The sequence below is a fragment of the Musa acuminata genome, chromosome BXJ1-6, assembly GCF_036884655.1.
Source record: "Musa acuminata AAA Group cultivar baxijiao chromosome BXJ1-6, Cavendish_Baxijiao_AAA, whole genome shotgun sequence".
In the NCBI taxonomy this organism is placed as follows: Eukaryota; Viridiplantae; Streptophyta; class Magnoliopsida; order Zingiberales; family Musaceae; genus Musa; species Musa acuminata.
The window spans coordinates 41,141,906-41,157,984 of NC_088332.1; the positions used below are offsets into that span (position 1 = coordinate 41,141,906).

General features: G+C 40.1%; 2 protein-coding genes across 2 annotated transcripts; one reads left to right on the forward strand and one right to left on the reverse strand.

Annotated features, from left to right (window-relative positions):
- Window positions 1–3,317: 3,317 nt before the first annotated feature.
- On the reverse strand, window positions 3,318–5,221 carry LOC135677020 (probable pectinesterase/pectinesterase inhibitor 51). The gene has a single exon (XM_065188859.1). The coding sequence runs from the start codon at window positions 5,077–5,079 to the stop codon at window positions 3,397–3,399; it is 1,683 nt and encodes a 560-aa protein (XP_065044931.1). The 5' UTR covers window positions 5,080–5,221; the 3' UTR covers window positions 3,318–3,396.
- A 1,657-nt stretch (window positions 5,222–6,878) lies between these two features.
- On the forward strand, window positions 6,879–12,623 carry LOC135677021 (serine carboxypeptidase-like 42). The gene is made up of 10 exons (XM_065188860.1): window positions 6,879–7,674; window positions 9,526–9,633; window positions 9,731–9,823; window positions 9,991–10,083; window positions 10,164–10,249; window positions 10,329–10,607; window positions 10,738–10,871; window positions 11,539–11,631; window positions 11,723–11,840; window positions 12,237–12,623. The coding sequence occupies exons 1-10, from the start codon at window positions 7,437–7,439 to the stop codon at window positions 12,399–12,401; spliced, it is 1,407 nt and encodes a 468-aa protein (XP_065044932.1). The 5' UTR covers window positions 6,879–7,436; the 3' UTR covers window positions 12,402–12,623.
- The last annotated feature ends 3,456 nt before the right edge of the window (window positions 12,624–16,079 follow it).

A 16,079-nucleotide genomic window follows, 5' to 3' on the forward strand; every position in this document is an offset into this window, starting at 1 on the left:
CTTATACAGCCCTCTAAGATATTTTTGGGTGTCCTCATGTAAGTGATTTACTTAGAAACAAAGGCAAGCCACTTTTCAAGGCAGCCTACATAAGAATCGTCCTACATGGAGAGCTTAGAACTAAGGCTTTTAAGGTTGTTGTGGAAAATTTCTAGAGGGTTAGGGATCCCATCACAAGAAGATCCATTTTTCTGAATACATGAGTTTGAATTGGGGTATTCAAACTAATGGGGTTCCACCCTGAAAGGTTTTCTATAATTCTTTTTTCTATAATTCTTCCTAGGATACCTTGAGGATATCTTGATTAATATGGGGATGATTAGAGGTGATACATGTAAATGAAATAAAACAGCATCATTGGACATAAGAAAACCAATTATTATTAGCAAAAACTGTTAGGACCGAAATCAATACTAAGAGCGGGGTGAATTAATGCTTTCGATAAAAATGTCAGTTTTAAAAAATCTTTGTTTGATGAAATGATAATAAAAGCATGCTTGACTTAGGGTAAGTGAACTAAGTAATTAACTCGGAATGTAATAGCAATGAAACGCAGAAAGAAAGTGCAAATCGGATTTATAATGGTTTGGTCATCATGACCTACGTCCACTTCTGATTCCTCTTTCGTTGAGGCCATTGACGTTCACTAATGATCTTCTTTCAATGGGCGAAGATCAACTACCCTCTGACAACTCTTTCTCCTTTTCACGGGTTTAGGAGATAACCTTTACAAATCTTCCACCTTTCTTAGACTAAGCCTGAAACTTAAAGAGGAGGATGACACTTAGTACATTTTCGACTCAGAATAACAACCCATTTATGCTCTTTTTATCTTGTTGCCCCAGCAAGAAAGAGTGAGGTCTTTATAACCCTAAATGGATTCAAATTTGAAGCCAAAAATGATCTCATCCCGGGTTTTCGGGGTATTGGTGGTACCATCGCTGGTATTGGTTGGTACCATCACCTACAGACTGACACTGGGCGATACCACTGTCTGATAGCCTCAGAGACCAGGATATTGGAGACTAAGCCTCTAGCGGTTTTACTGCCTGGTCTGGTAGTGTCATTGCCTGACTCAACTTTTGGGTCACTGAATGAGCTTTCCAATGGGCCCAAATTAACCCTAGATTAAGCCCAATGGCTCCTAATTGAGTTAGTCTAATTATATTCAAAACCAACTCAATTACAACTTAGACTACTTCAATTAAGACACAATTGATTACAAGCAATCATATGTTGTCCGACATGTCATTGGTTCATTCGGCACTTCGTCCGACCTTTCGACGTATCATCCTCTCCTTCGACGTATTACCCAACTGACATGTTGACCTCCACAACATCCGATCTCCTTGGCGTAATTTTTGATCCTTCTGGCCCGATACTCGAACTCATGTCACAAAGCCTTTTATCAATAGGTCAATCAGCCCTCTGGCTCGACGTTTAATCTTCTGATATGGTCCAACCTCTGATTTCACTATTTTAATTGATTTATTTTTTCCTGATTAAAGCTAGGCTTGCGTCACTTAAATGCACATTAGATCATAACTTTATCAATTAGTTTCATCATCAAAATCTAAGATTCAACAACAACATGATCCAAACGAGTATAAATGCGAAAAATGTATGAATCTATTGTTAATGAGAGAATCATAAAAACCTAAATCTAAAATCTAAAAGACCTATATTATTAATGGAATTTAGAAAGCTAGTAACTGAAGCATCGAGAACAAAAGGCCTATCACCTTAGCTTATCACCCATACAAGTATTATATTTAAGGTCACCACACAACAATTATGAAATATCTTGCAGATTGAGATTACTAAGAAAAGACTAGTGAGAGTTACCGTGCCAGATCAATGTGGTAGCATATATATTAGAGAATAGCCAGGGATGCATACCATTTTGTTGGGTAATGAAATGCTGGTCATCCTTTCTAATTAAATAACATCAAAGGATGTCGTTATTCCATATGATGACAATTCTATCCAATTTGCCTCTGGCCAAGTAGTAATCATTATCCCAACTTGTTTTAAGTGGCTCAATTTTGCATCGGCAAGGAACATCTTCCTGCAAATGTTTTCTAAGAGCAAAACAACGTGGATCGAATGAGTTTTAGGTAGATAGGAGAGGTGTTGTTTATCACTTTTCCTATGAGCACTCCTATAGTTCTAAATATAATATTCATTGAGAGTTAGGATTCAAGGGAGATATAGTCCAGAGACATTTATGCCTCTCTAGGGTATCTCATACCTATCACAATGGGAGACATTTTCTTCCCAGATGAAGAATCTCTCTCAATAATATATAGAAAGACATTACTCCAATGAGATAAGTTCATCTCCTAATATCAAGTAAAGAAAACATATATCGCACTAGCAAATATAGTGATATCTCTTACCTGCTATAATAGGGATACGTTCCTCCCAATAGCACAAGGAAGAATAGTCTATCATGTCAAAAATACTCTAATCCCCAAAGGAGAATCACCTTTCAGTATATTGGCCTTTCTGCAATTGACAAAGATCATCCAAATCCATCTTAACATATCATCATACCATCAGATCATACTAGGATGATGGTACAAACATTCGATCTCTTGGGTGCTACTAGAAATAAATTCTATTGACATTTTGACTTAGTAGAATCCGTCAATCAGGTTTTGATTGATTGAGTTCAGTTCATCGACGACATCAAATATTTCTAAAATTGTCCATCTATCTATCTGGAGTTGATCCCCAAATTTGGAGGCCACAGAATTGATTTTGAGATCAACAAAATTCTAGCTCGGCTACATGCGCGTCCACAAGTAGGTACATTTTGTTTTCATGAAACCCTTCAAGGTTTGATGTCATAAATATGTTCCAATATTTTCGTTAAATTTCACACAAGACTAAGAGGAGTTTAGGTGCAGACATTATCTGCTAGGTATTATGAGAGCTCATCAAGTACTCGTTATGAGCCATTCATTATCTGCTAGCCATGGTGAAGACAGGTGTTTATACTGAACTACTTGAAGCATCGGCTAAGAAAAAAGGCACAAGAGAACCAACCTTCACTCTGCTGTATTCAGTGCAGCAGACTCAAAGGAAGCTACTGTGTTTCAAGTCCAAGTTTGACAGAGACTCAAAAACCAGAAAGATTCATGTTTTCCTTTGATGATGTGCTCTATTTGTAGTTGATTCAGCTTGATCAAGCTGTCATATCGTTCACCTCAAGCCACATGAAACACTTCTTGGAAGGCTATTTAGGCATCCTCGAATCTACCATTAGCGTTGTCTGTCTCCTCTATCCAAAGTCCGTCGAAAAGCTCTTCCTCTTAGGGTTAAGTCATGTTCATCATTCAGCCAATTTAGATTAAGTATCAGAACGCAACACACCACCACATTGTGCTGTTGTTACTGCTCCGAGGGAACCCATTCATCCCCCTGGATAAAAGTTTCCACAGAGTACAATCCGACATGCTCCGAGGGAATCTGACTGCTCCACCCCACCCTGGCCGCCGCATTCGCCCCGGGCCCTGAACTCCCGTACTCTCCGTAGAACAGCGTGCTCAACGCGAAATCTTCCCTCCATGGCAACCACCCCTCCGGCATCACCACCTCCCCCATGTAGCAATTCACGTACACCGTCCGCGAGTACTCCTTCCATGGCCGCCCGAGGTATGCCCGGTGCGCCCCTGGCTTCCTCTGGTATGCAGCCAAGTAGTCGTCGCTCCCATTGATAGCGCAGCCACTGAACACGAAGCCGGTCGCCTGGGCAGGGTCGGTCCGTCCGTGGGCGGCCACCGGGTTGCTCCCTGCCTTCCTTGGCCCTTCCGCGCGTGGGACCACCTCGATGACGCACCGATCGAACACCGACGCGGAGTTGCCGAAGATGAAGTCTACCGTGCCGGCGATGCGGCATTTACGGTAGAGTTGCCGGAGGGAGCGCGCGTACAGGGTGTCTTGGTGCCCACGGAACTCCACCGATTCGAGTATGGATTGATCGCTGTCGGAGCGGAAAGCAACCGCCTGGTGGGCGCCAGGGCCGGCGGTGTTCTCGAAGGTGAGATCTCGGGCTGCGAAGCCGTCACCGAGGACACCGACGGTGGCAGAGTGGTAGGTGGTCACGTCCTGGTTGTGGCCAACGTTTTGCGAGCCGGTGATGACGGTGGCTCCCATCCCCTCTCCTAGCAACACCAGATTGGTCTTCTCGAACGGGATTCGGACGGTCTCCTCGTACACGCCGGCCTTGACGACGATGACGAACCGATCCGAGGCGAAATCAGGCGCGGCGGCCACGGCGTCTTGGACGCTCTGGTAATCGCAAGATCCGGTCTTGCACACGGTAGCATTTGGAGGCCGGTCCGACGGGAACGTGGTGGCACCATTGGCGGGTCGTAGGGAGCCGCTGCCGCCGCCGGCTGCGACGGCGGCGGAGTCGCCCCAGTAGCCGTCCCGCTCGGTCTGGGGCGGGACCCAGAGGGAGATGTCAGCACCGAAGCGCTGAAAGGCGGCGATCATGGAGAGGGCATTGCTGGTGAGGGCGGCCAGGTCGAGGAGGGAGGCCATGCAATCGGCGACGCGGCGGGTAGAGTTGACGTACTTCAAGGCCGACCAGCAATCGTACTGGTAGAGGAGGGCAGCGCCGGCCCAGGCGCGGGCGTCGGCGAGGCGGCCAGCGGGGAGGGCGGCGGAACCGGCGGACAGGCGACGGGCGGAGAGGGAGAGGTGCTCGAGGCAGTCGCGGGCGGCGGCGGCGCGAGCAGGGTTTGCGTCGGCAGAGGCGAGGATGGACTCGGCTTGGGAGCGGGAGGAGGGGAGAGCATCGGAGGGGGCGGCAACGGCGGCAGAGAGGAGTTGGAGGGCGGAGGGGCTGGAAGGGAGGCCGGGGGACTGGGATAGGGCAGAGTGGCAGGAGGAGGGGAAACGGGTGGCCCCGCAGGCTTGGGCAATCTCCGGCGGGAGCGGAGGAGGGGAGGAGGGGGCGGAGGAAGGGAGGATGAGAAAGAGGAGGAGGAGGGGGAGGGAGAGGAGTGCAGCCATGGTGACGAAGAGGAGGCGAGGGCGAGGAGGGGAAGTGTACTGGAATTTCCTCATTAGTGGAGCTTGGCTTTATAAATGGATGGATCCACGGAGGGGGAAAGGGACAGAGAGTGTCACGGGCGGCGCAGTGGGAAGGACGCCGTGGCCACTGTGAAAGAAGAAAGAGGCAGGACCGAAGCACTGGCTTCGTCTTTCGGCGAGTAGCGACGGCAGAAGGGGTGGTCGCGTGTCTCCATCTTAACGGAGATGTGTTACTGAATCCTGTTCGTTGTAACAAAGTATACATCGCTAACGTTAGCTCAGAGCCTGCTCGGTCACATCCAACAACAAGGGCCCGCACGAGGGCATCCTTCTCTGCAATCCCAGAATAGGTAGGCGAAACGGGTAGATAGTCTTTCCTCCAGTTTACGCGGAGAAATGTTCTTCTACCAACACAGAGACGATCTGGAAATAGTGACACGTTGATAGCCAATCGTGTCAGACACCAAACCTACGAGGAGGTGGTGGTGGTGGCTCGTGAAATGGTAGGTGGCGTGACGTGGGGTGCGGTGCGGTGCGGTAGGCTAAACCAAACAATGACGTTGGTGGATGTTTGCGTGCTCTTAGCCCACGAGGGACAATATATATATATATATATATCCAAGTGCAATTAGATTAATCGATCTTAAGAATCCGATAAACATAATACAAATATGAACTCTTCTTATTTTGACAATTGAAACAAGAGGATTTCACTAAAGAATAAACTCAAACAAGACAAAGAGACACTAGATTAAGGATATCATTGTGAACTATTCGTTTCGAGAAATTTTGATGATTATTATTGTAACAATCATCAAGATATTTAGAAAAAATGATAAAAAGTACTTGAATGAATCATAATTAGTTTCAATTTTTTTTATAGATTAGAATTTAATTAGAGATACAAAAGAATAATCATTAGTGAATTAAGTTTCTATAGATAAATCATCAGTTTTAATGCTTTGAAGTGAATGAGAGGCATAGGTTCTGGTGTTTTGTAGTAGAACTAGAGATAGTTGATAAATCAGAAAAGATGAACAATGAAGATTAAAAAAAAATAAAGATAACATATATAAGTTATAAAATCCCTTAAGAAAGATCAAACTCAGCTGTCAGCAGGCTGATTTCCATCTGAATTCATTCATTGTACACCTACAACCTGATTTCCATGGCTCCAGTAATAGTTGGAAGCACCTACAACACCCTCCAGTCATCCTAAATCTCTTTGGGTCAAACCCTTCAACTCTCTAACCACATACCATGACTCCAACCATTACCCACCATAGGATCATTAACAACAGGTAAAGAATTAACAGCATCAATGGAGCAAAACATGGGCTTTCTACTGATGAGAATGTCAAAAATTCAAAAGGTAGTCCCTAATATATTTTCACTTAGGAGACTTATCCATCTGAGTAGGTTTGTCCTATAAAAGAAGCTGCTGATTGTGCAGAAACTTTCTGGGGGAAGGAGGAAGAACATGAGAGGGATGTCTCAGAGCTAATGATAAGTGTGATGGATACCAAGAGAAAGTCACAAGCTTTTTAATGAATATTATTATTCTCTTGTTTTGCCTGATTTAATAAGATAATTCCTTGTCATCTTTTTATGGATTGACCAAATGAGAGACAGCATCATGCATGAGCTAATAAACAAGATTTGGCCTTCCTTATAGCTCATGCATGCTGTTGTCTCTCGAAAAAAGATGATGAGGGTTGAATCAGGCCAAACAAGAGAATAGTAACCTTCATTAAAAAGCTTGTGACTTCCCTTTGGTATCCATCACACTTATCATTAGCTCAACACACCCCAAAACACATTGCATTGAGCCACCCCCCTCATGCTCTTCCTCCTTCCCCAGAAATTTTACGGCCATACCATGTGGCACTGGTGTGGTGAAGCATATGAGCCTCCTCTCTGTCACCTTTGATCCCCACTAACGGCTCTTTCTTTTCCTTCTCCCCCTGCTTTAATGAGTCACATTAAAGGGCCACCCACCCTCCCCAAGGCCAAAGCTCCCCACATTTGGATTCAAAGTCTGTAAACCGAGCTTGAGCAAGCATGGTGGTCACGGCCAAATCATTTATAGCACTCCCTTCCCTGCTCTCGCTGCCTTCGAGGCCTCAAACTTCCTGCTTTGTCCCGTCCTCTCCCCGGATTCTACGTGCCTCATCCCAACAGACCTTGCAGATCTTTTCTGGATCTCTTTACTTGCGGCAGACGTGATCCACCGCAACAGAAATCTTGACATTTATTTGAAGTTTGATTTTGGATCGTATAGCCGCAATCTTATCCCACTCCCCTCTCCTCCTGTTTTTATCTCTGAGAGGAGGGCCAAAGGAAGGGCAGAGAAGGGAAAAGCTGGTGCCTTTCTCTAGCGGAGTTGCCAGATGGAGCGGTGGTGGTGTTTGATGATGGTGGTTGTGGTGGCGGTGGTGGGGAGGAGAGGGGAGGGCTACCCGGAAGAGGACCTGGTGGTGAGATTGCCTGGGCAGCCCAAAGTGGGGTTCAGGCAGTACGCAGGGTATGTGGATGTCGATGAGAAGGCGGGGAGGACTCTCTTCTATTACTTTGCCGAAGCCGATGGAGATGCCCACGCGAAGCCGCTCACCCTCTGGCTCAATGGCGGTTGGTGTTTGATGGCCTTCCTTGTTGCCAAAGTCACTCTTTTCTCTTCCTTCTCGCTTATATTTCCGATCATCTTTGATGTACTGTGGGTGTCACGATTGCTTCTTTTTCATGTCTTGTTCTCTCTTGCGATCGTTTTCGTATTGTCTTCGTCAAAATTGTTCTTTTCGCATTGCGGTTGTTCCTTCTTGCGATGGTTTTGGTGGTTTTTCTTACTGTTCTATTGTCGGCATTTTCTCGATTGTCTAGTCTAGTGGTAACCAATGTTGTTTCTTTAGGCTCTTGGATCTATGAACTGCTTCTCGGCCTTGATCTTGTTAAAGATCGTTCATATTCTTTTCGTACTTTTGTGGATACTTCGTACAGTCTGCTTTTAATTTTAGAACATTATGTTGGCTGTCAAGCGTGGACTATCTCCACTGTTCAAGTTTTAATATATTCAATACTTTGCATTACTTCTGAAAGCATCTACTTTATTATGCCATTCGTGAGCCTAGTTTTCTTGGTTAACCTGGAGGATAAGCTAGCAGAACACTCATTTCATGCTTGGTTCATCTCAAAGATACAAGCAAATTGCTTTGTTTGACATCTCCTGCATCGTGCATCATTGTATTTGTTTGATCCCCACCAGTGAAGCAATATTCTTAGTGGTCTTCCTCAAATCCATTGATAGATTGCTATCCTACTTTTTTCTATTATGTAGAAGAAAATAATAGTCATGTGCTATATTTACTGGAATGTTTATCCTTCTCTGCTTCTCTATATCCCAGGAACTTCAATTTCCATGAAAGAAGATTTTTTTGGTCCAAAATCCTTGTCCATATTTCTCCATGACTAAAGATAAAAAATCAGGAGTACTATTTAAAAATGGATCTTAAATAAGAGTTGCAAAGAATTATACTGAACTTTTATTTAGGGACCTTCTTGCAACAAAAAACCTTGCTGCAAAATGGAGAGTTTCATTCTAGGAAGCAAGAAGGTGATTTGAACATCCCTCCTAAGATACTTCAGGAACAGAAATTCCTAATCTCTTCATGAGAAAATGGCTGATGGTGGTTAATTCCAAATCTATAGTAAGCCTCACAAACTCATTATCATTCCAAAGTTTAGAATAAAGATCAACAAAAGCATTCTCAATATCATGGTGATCATCCAGATGAAATCCACAATAGTACAAATAGCATAAATTTGTTACCTATGTTGATAAATCATGGTGATTTTTTTAAAAAGCTAGTATTTTTACGCTTGAATAATACAGTAAAAAAAAGTCTTGAAACCCAGATACTGTAAATAATCATGGCAATTGGCAGCCTATCCTGGGTGCACTATGTGTGCCTTGTGAAGCTCCTTATTCCTACACATAGCACATCAAAAGAGGAGCAATCTGTTGCCATTTGAAAAGAATACAGGTGTGCTCTTACCCTTTTTTGGGTCTAGTGTTACAAACAACTAAGATCTATTGTCTGTAGTTATAAACTATGATTATACTCCAATGTCATACTATTCATGTTTCTTGCTATTTTTGTGTTTTCACGTTAGTGCATAGAGTATGAAACATTTGATATATTGCCTCATCTTTTCTCAAGACACCTTTACTTCAATATGTCTTCTAAGATCTTTTGCTTGATCTCAGATTTGTTCTCTTTTCTGTCTTTTTTCTCTTTAGTTGCTATATGTATATGTATATATATATGTATGTGTATATGTATATGTATATGTATATGTATGTATGTATGTATGTATGTGTGTATGTATGTATCATGTTTCTGATTTTTAGATTTGACTTGCTAGATATATAATGTCTTAAATGTATCGGAGCTAGCAAATGTTAAAAATGAATTTTGTATCCAGGCCCAGGTTGTTCTTCAGTTGGAGGGGGTGCTTTTACTGAGCTTGGTCCATTTTTCCCTAGAGGTGATGGACGGGGTCTTCGATTAAATAAAATGTCATGGAATAAAGGTGCCTTTTTCTTTTGTAGCAATGTGATATAATTTTGATGAACATTAAATTCTTGTCAATGATATAGGTCGTTATCTTATCTGTTTCAACTTTGTAGTTTCAAATCTCCTTTTTGTTGAATCTCCTGCTGGAGTTGGATGGTCTTACTCCAATACAACTTCTGATTATAACTGTGGAGATGAATCAACTGGTAGGTCTATGAGACTCCAAACCAGACAGGCCTTTGTTAAATTAACTATGGAATTGCAAGTTCTAAATTCTTAATATATTGTTGACTATGTCTCTTTTTTATTTACTGTATAATTAGTGTCTTTTCTCATTCTCTCTTCTGACTGGTCCTTGATCTTTTCTTGCAAGCTAATGACATGTATAAATTTCTTCTGCGATGGTATGACAAATTTCCAGAGTTCAGATTGAAGAACTTATTTCTAACTGGAGAAAGCTATGCAGGTGCCTATTAGAATAACCCTTAAGAAAATTTCATATACATTGAATGAATCTTGTTACCATTTTTCTCTGATTTGTCTTAGGGCATTACATACCACAATTGGCCAATGTTCTTTTAGATCATAATCAGCATTCCACTGGCTTCAAGTTCAACATCAAAGGAGTTGCGGTAAGGAGAATTAGTTCTGCTTCTATCAGATCTCTTACGACATATTAATTTTTACACTGTATCTCTGTGTTATTGTTAGATTGGGAACCCACTTCTTAAGCTTGATAGGGATGCTCCAGCAACATATGAGTTTTTCTGGTCCCATGGTATGATATCTGATGAAATAGGCCTCACAATAATGAACCAATGTGATTTTGAAGATTACACCTTCAGTAATCCACACAATGTGAGCAAAGCATGCAATGATGCCATTGAGAAGGCAAATATTATTGTTGGGGATTACATAAATGAATATGATGTGATTCTAGATGTCTGTTACCCATCAATTGTGGAACAAGAGTTGAGATTGCGAAAATATGTATGTTTTCTATTCTATTTATAACAAATTGGCCTTCTTAATGTTAAGTTTTTATTATCATAAGCAATTGTTATTTATTTTGCTTTTCATTGGATTTCTTTTTTGTGTGTGTCTCCTTGTTTCAAATTAGGTTACTAAGATGAGTGTTGGCGTTGATGTTTGCATGTCAGTAGAAAGGTATTTTTATTTCAATCTTCCACAAGTTCAGCTTGCTCTTCATGCTAACAGGACAAAATTGCCTTATTCTTGGGGCATGTGTAGTGGGTAAGTGCCCTAGTTCTTATCGAGTTCAATTTTGTTCCTTTGTATCCATATGTATATGATAAACTCTTAACTAGAGATGGTTTCCATTTGAGCTTTTTATGTATAACAATATGAAGTTAATTTCTTTTTTTTCTTTTGTTTTGACACTTTTGGATGGGCATATGATCCTTAAAACCTTACAGAGGAAGCATTATAGTTTTAATATCGATATATGGGAAATGATAATTAGGGTAAATAGCATTAGGGTCAAAATCACTTTTGAGGCCATGAACTCTGAGAGAATCACTGTGCATGATAGTCTATAAAAAATGAAATGTGGTTTTACAATAAATACTTGTCTGCTTATTATTGTTCTCTCATATTATAATTGGAAGTTGCATTTGCCAGTTATTTGAAATTCTGAATCAAAACACGAAAAAATATATTGAAAGCATAATAAATACTCATTAGTAGCAACTTATGTTGGTTCTTTATCTAACAACAAATGAAGATGAAATCTTATCCCTTTCCATCGTCCATCTTTTGTAAACCATCTCCCAAATATTTTTTTCCTAATGTTCTCACTCATTTCATCTATAATGTTTATTCATGATATTTTATCTAACAAAACTTATGATACTTCTTTCATGATAATTTTCATTGATTTTCCAAATATTGCTTCTGCCAGGCTCCTGAACTACAGCAGCACAGATGGTGATATCAATATCCTGCCCTTGCTCAAGAAAATAATTAGGCATGGCACACCAGTCTGGGTTTTCAGGTGAGATCTTTTACCATGAAAGCACATCTTCCCAATGTTAATGTTGCATACTCGATCTGAACATCTTTGCTTGATGTTCTTGTAACTACAGTGGTGACCAAGATTCTGTTGTGCCACTCTTGGGCTCAAGAACACTTGTACGGGAACTAGCCCATGACTTGAATTTCCGTGTAACGGTTCCTTATGGAGTTTGGTTTTACAAAGGCCAGGTAATCAAAATTCCTTCGTTATTCTCCGGCACATCGAATCCACATTGACATTGGATTGATATGTACAATGTGAATTACATGGAAATAGCGATAAACAACATTGTTAATTTGTGTTTTTCCTAAGAAACAGATACTTTAGTGTTGTTTTTTGCAATTGATCCACTCATGCACATGCATATATTCTTGATATTTCTTCAGGCTGGGGATTAATCTACTTGTTGTACTGTAAAATCAAGATTGTGAAGTGCAAATTTGCTTTATTTTCTTAAAATTTTCTGTATCACTATTTTGATTATTTTCTATACTGCTAGTTCCATTTCTTATGATCTACTTGTGCAAATGTTCCTCTCAAAAATGAGCAAATGTATTGATGTTCTTTCTTCTCATCGTGGCAAGGTCGGTGGCTGGGTAACGGAATACGGGAACCTACTGACTTTTGCAACTGTAAGAGGTGCATCTCACATGGTTCCATATGCACAGCCAGCTAGAGCTCTTCGCCTGTTCACTTCATTCATTCATGGCCAAAGGCTGCCAAACTCGACACATCCTTCGATTAGTTAAATGGAAATCTGGTGGTTTTCGGCAAGCTGATGAAGGAAGCAGGCAAAGTTTCTGAATTTGTTCCATGCATTTGTTATTCATAGGCAAATAGCTAGCAATAATGAGAATACTGGTTTCTTATTTTAAGCAAGTTGTTGTATTTGTTTCTTGTAGGCAAATATGGTTCTAACACTGTCAAACATATTGACTTTATTTGAGATTGCTTTCCATTTCTTTGTGGAACTTCTTGGATTTTCTTCCTGATGTTTAGTTGTATAGAGATGTAGAATAGCAGGAAATGAGCTCCATTGATACTGAAACAAATTGCAGTAGCAATAACTACAATAAAACCATAAATCTCAGTTATTTACGATCAACTATACGAATCTCTTATCGTCATTGAAATATATAAAAAAAAGTTATATATTTAGTTAAGTTTGAAATATTTATATTTATATTTATATTTATATTTATATTTATATTTATATTTATAATTTTTATTTTAAAAAATCAAGTCTTTTTCATCACTTCTCATACCATTAACATTAATTTCTTTTTTTCTTTTATTTTTTTACTATCGTCTCCTAAAATGCTTTTTTCAGAACATTTGAATGAAAAAACACTTCTAACTTTAAGCTTTAAATAGTAGTGAAACCATAGATAAGGGAACATATTCTCTAATTGACTAAACACTCATGTTTTGTTTCCATAAGTATAATAATATTAATGTCATTAAAATGATTGACATCATGAAAGATTGAAGATTCTCATCATATTTAGTTGTTCACAAATAAAAGTATTTTTTTTATTATCTTTTCTAATAATTCTACATATTCATTCATTCATCTTGATAATATAAATTTTTTAGATATTAAATAAAAGTCAAACTTTCATCAAGTATAACTTTATTAATTTTACAAATCGTTTTATCTACCTTTCTAGTAAGAAAGAAATATAGTTGACTGTAGTTGTGACCAATCTTATAAGTAATTAATTTTTTTTAAAAATGAATATTCATAATTATAAGATCATACTAAATTACAAAATCTAAAATCATACCATCATTTTTATTTCCTTCTTTATAACCAAAGCCCTCATTCACCTATTTATATTAATCATATGTTTTCTTTACATGATCATTTATATCTCCTTCGATCATAATTTTTTAGTTATTATAAGCTTTCCCAAATTTTTTTTTGGTTTAATCATTCAATCTGACCTGAAGAGCATAAGCACTAATGACTTTCAAAGCATCTTGTTCTCTCATAAATTTTAGAACTATAATTTTATTTTTAAATCTTTATATCTATAATATTATTCTTAAGATCCTTATCAATAATAATTTTTACTCTATTTCTATGTTTAACTTTTCTAGTATATCAAAATTTAAATCCAATACTATCAATATCTCTAGATTTTTTTATCTACCCACTTAGTCTTGTGTAAGTAAATAATATTTATTTTTCATCTAATCATAATGTCTAGCAATTATAATCCCTTCCTTAAAAGTGTTTCTATATTCTCAATTGCTTACCTAACCTTCTATTCTTGGACTAACTTCTTTACTTTCATTAATCCAAAATAATAAGATAACTCCTACCTACTTGGCACCACATTTAAGCATCAATGTGATGGGCGCTTTCGAGCAACCTCCTAGCTTATCGTTTATAATTCGGGACACCTAAATTATTTCTGGATGACAACCAAGCTCTATACTAAAATGGATTAAAATCCATGTTCATGAGATCTAACATAATTTTACACTAATTATCCAGTAGCAAAGATATTTAATTTTATGATTAATATTATCATTCATAAATTATTTATATGACATAAAAATAAGATAGAATCCAAGAATGAGAGATTTTTAATATTTCTATGCAAGTTTCACATTTCTTGAGGAAAGGTGTCATGTGACAGTTAACTTTGGTTGATAAAAATATTAATAAATTATAATAAAATCTTGAAGTCGAATTCTGTGTTCATCACCTATCTTTTCTTTTATTAAAATAAAGCAACAACAACAACAGTGTTAATTGCAAGTGCCTTTAATTTTGTTAAATCTGGACATAAAGCGTACCTTTCAAATTATTTATGATCACCCACAGCTGCAGGAGATTACCATTTCAAGTGAGAACCAAACTTTGGAACCATTAGTTTTGTTTTCTTGGAGAAACAATTGATAGATACATCATCTATTGATTCATTCGAATCAGATAATGCTTCTCTAGAAGAAACATTTTCGTGGTTAGAATAACCTATGAGACCTAGTAGCAACCACATGCTCACATTAATAATCAGTAGGTTCCTTCCTCTTATGACTGATGATTGCACAGTCCTTAAGAATTCATATCCTTAGGATTACTTGAGGTGGAGATCTGAAGCCATTGCGTGGATGATTTAGAATCTCTCGTCACCTCGAAGTCATTATCGGAGGCAGTTATCATCGATGGAGGGAAGGAAGGTTGATGAGCAGTCAATGGCATCGAATGCAGATATTAATTGCACCACTTGTTATTTGCCGTCTTAATGCAAGTAAGCTGATTGCTTGCTTGCTTCCACCAATGACGTGGACGTTGCCTCGGTCCAAGTCTGTTTGCATGCATGCCCACGCTGGAGCGCTCTGTCTGACGTCACTGTGGAATCGAAGCTACCTCAAGAACTCCAAAATATTTGGTCAACGCCCTGCAGGGTGATGTGGCGTTGTGAGCTTCATCTCCTTTTTCTGGGAACTGACAATAGATAGGCACAAGGCAGATCCATGTGCACCATCCGATTGACTTGGCATGCCAGCATGCTGTTTGACTTGATTCCATTTCTTGGATACAGCATGCGTTTCACATCCAAGTGGGATTAATTCCTGGAGAGGGGAACCAAACATTGTGTGATACAGAATAATTAGATTGGCATGGAGTGAAATGTAGAATTATGGTGACTACTCTCTTGCAGCACCCAAAGGACACCTTCTCTATATCATTTTGGCTTCAGAAATCATAGTAATAGACTGTCAGAGGTAAGATTTGGAAGATGGTCTGAACTCGTTTCGTTTGCTTCCAGCACAAGCGCATGGCGCCGTTCCAAGTCAATTGCTTTCCGAGATGGAGAGAACCTCTTATTCTAAGCTTCACAGTCATATTCCTAAACACGCATGTCCCGATTAATTCCTCTATAAATACCCACAGCCTTTGAACTTGGCCTCCACTGCACGACTCGAATCCATTTCCGTCTATTCTTCTTCAGAATGCCTCGCTCTCAGAAGTATGAATGTTCATACTGCTCACCACCACAACCATCCCCACCACTGCTGCCACCATCACCGCCTCCACTGCCGCCACCTCAACCACAGCCGCCATGTAGTCCACCGCTGGCACCAAAACCACCACCATATAGTCCACCCCTGGCACCAATAGCACCACCATGTAATCCACCCCCGGCACCAACACCACCACCATATAGTCCACCCGTGGTACCAGCACCACCACCATATAGTCCACCCGTGGTACCAGCACCACCACCATATAGTCCACCGCCGCCAGGACACACGACGGTGATCGTGGTGTCCGTTTGTCTCGGCGGGCTATTCTTCCTCGCATTCCTGGCTGCTGCACTCTTCTTCTACAGGAAGAAGAAGAAGGAGATAGTTGAGGAGACGGAAGTTGTCGATGTCGTGGAGCATGTTCACGTCCAAGAGGCCATCGT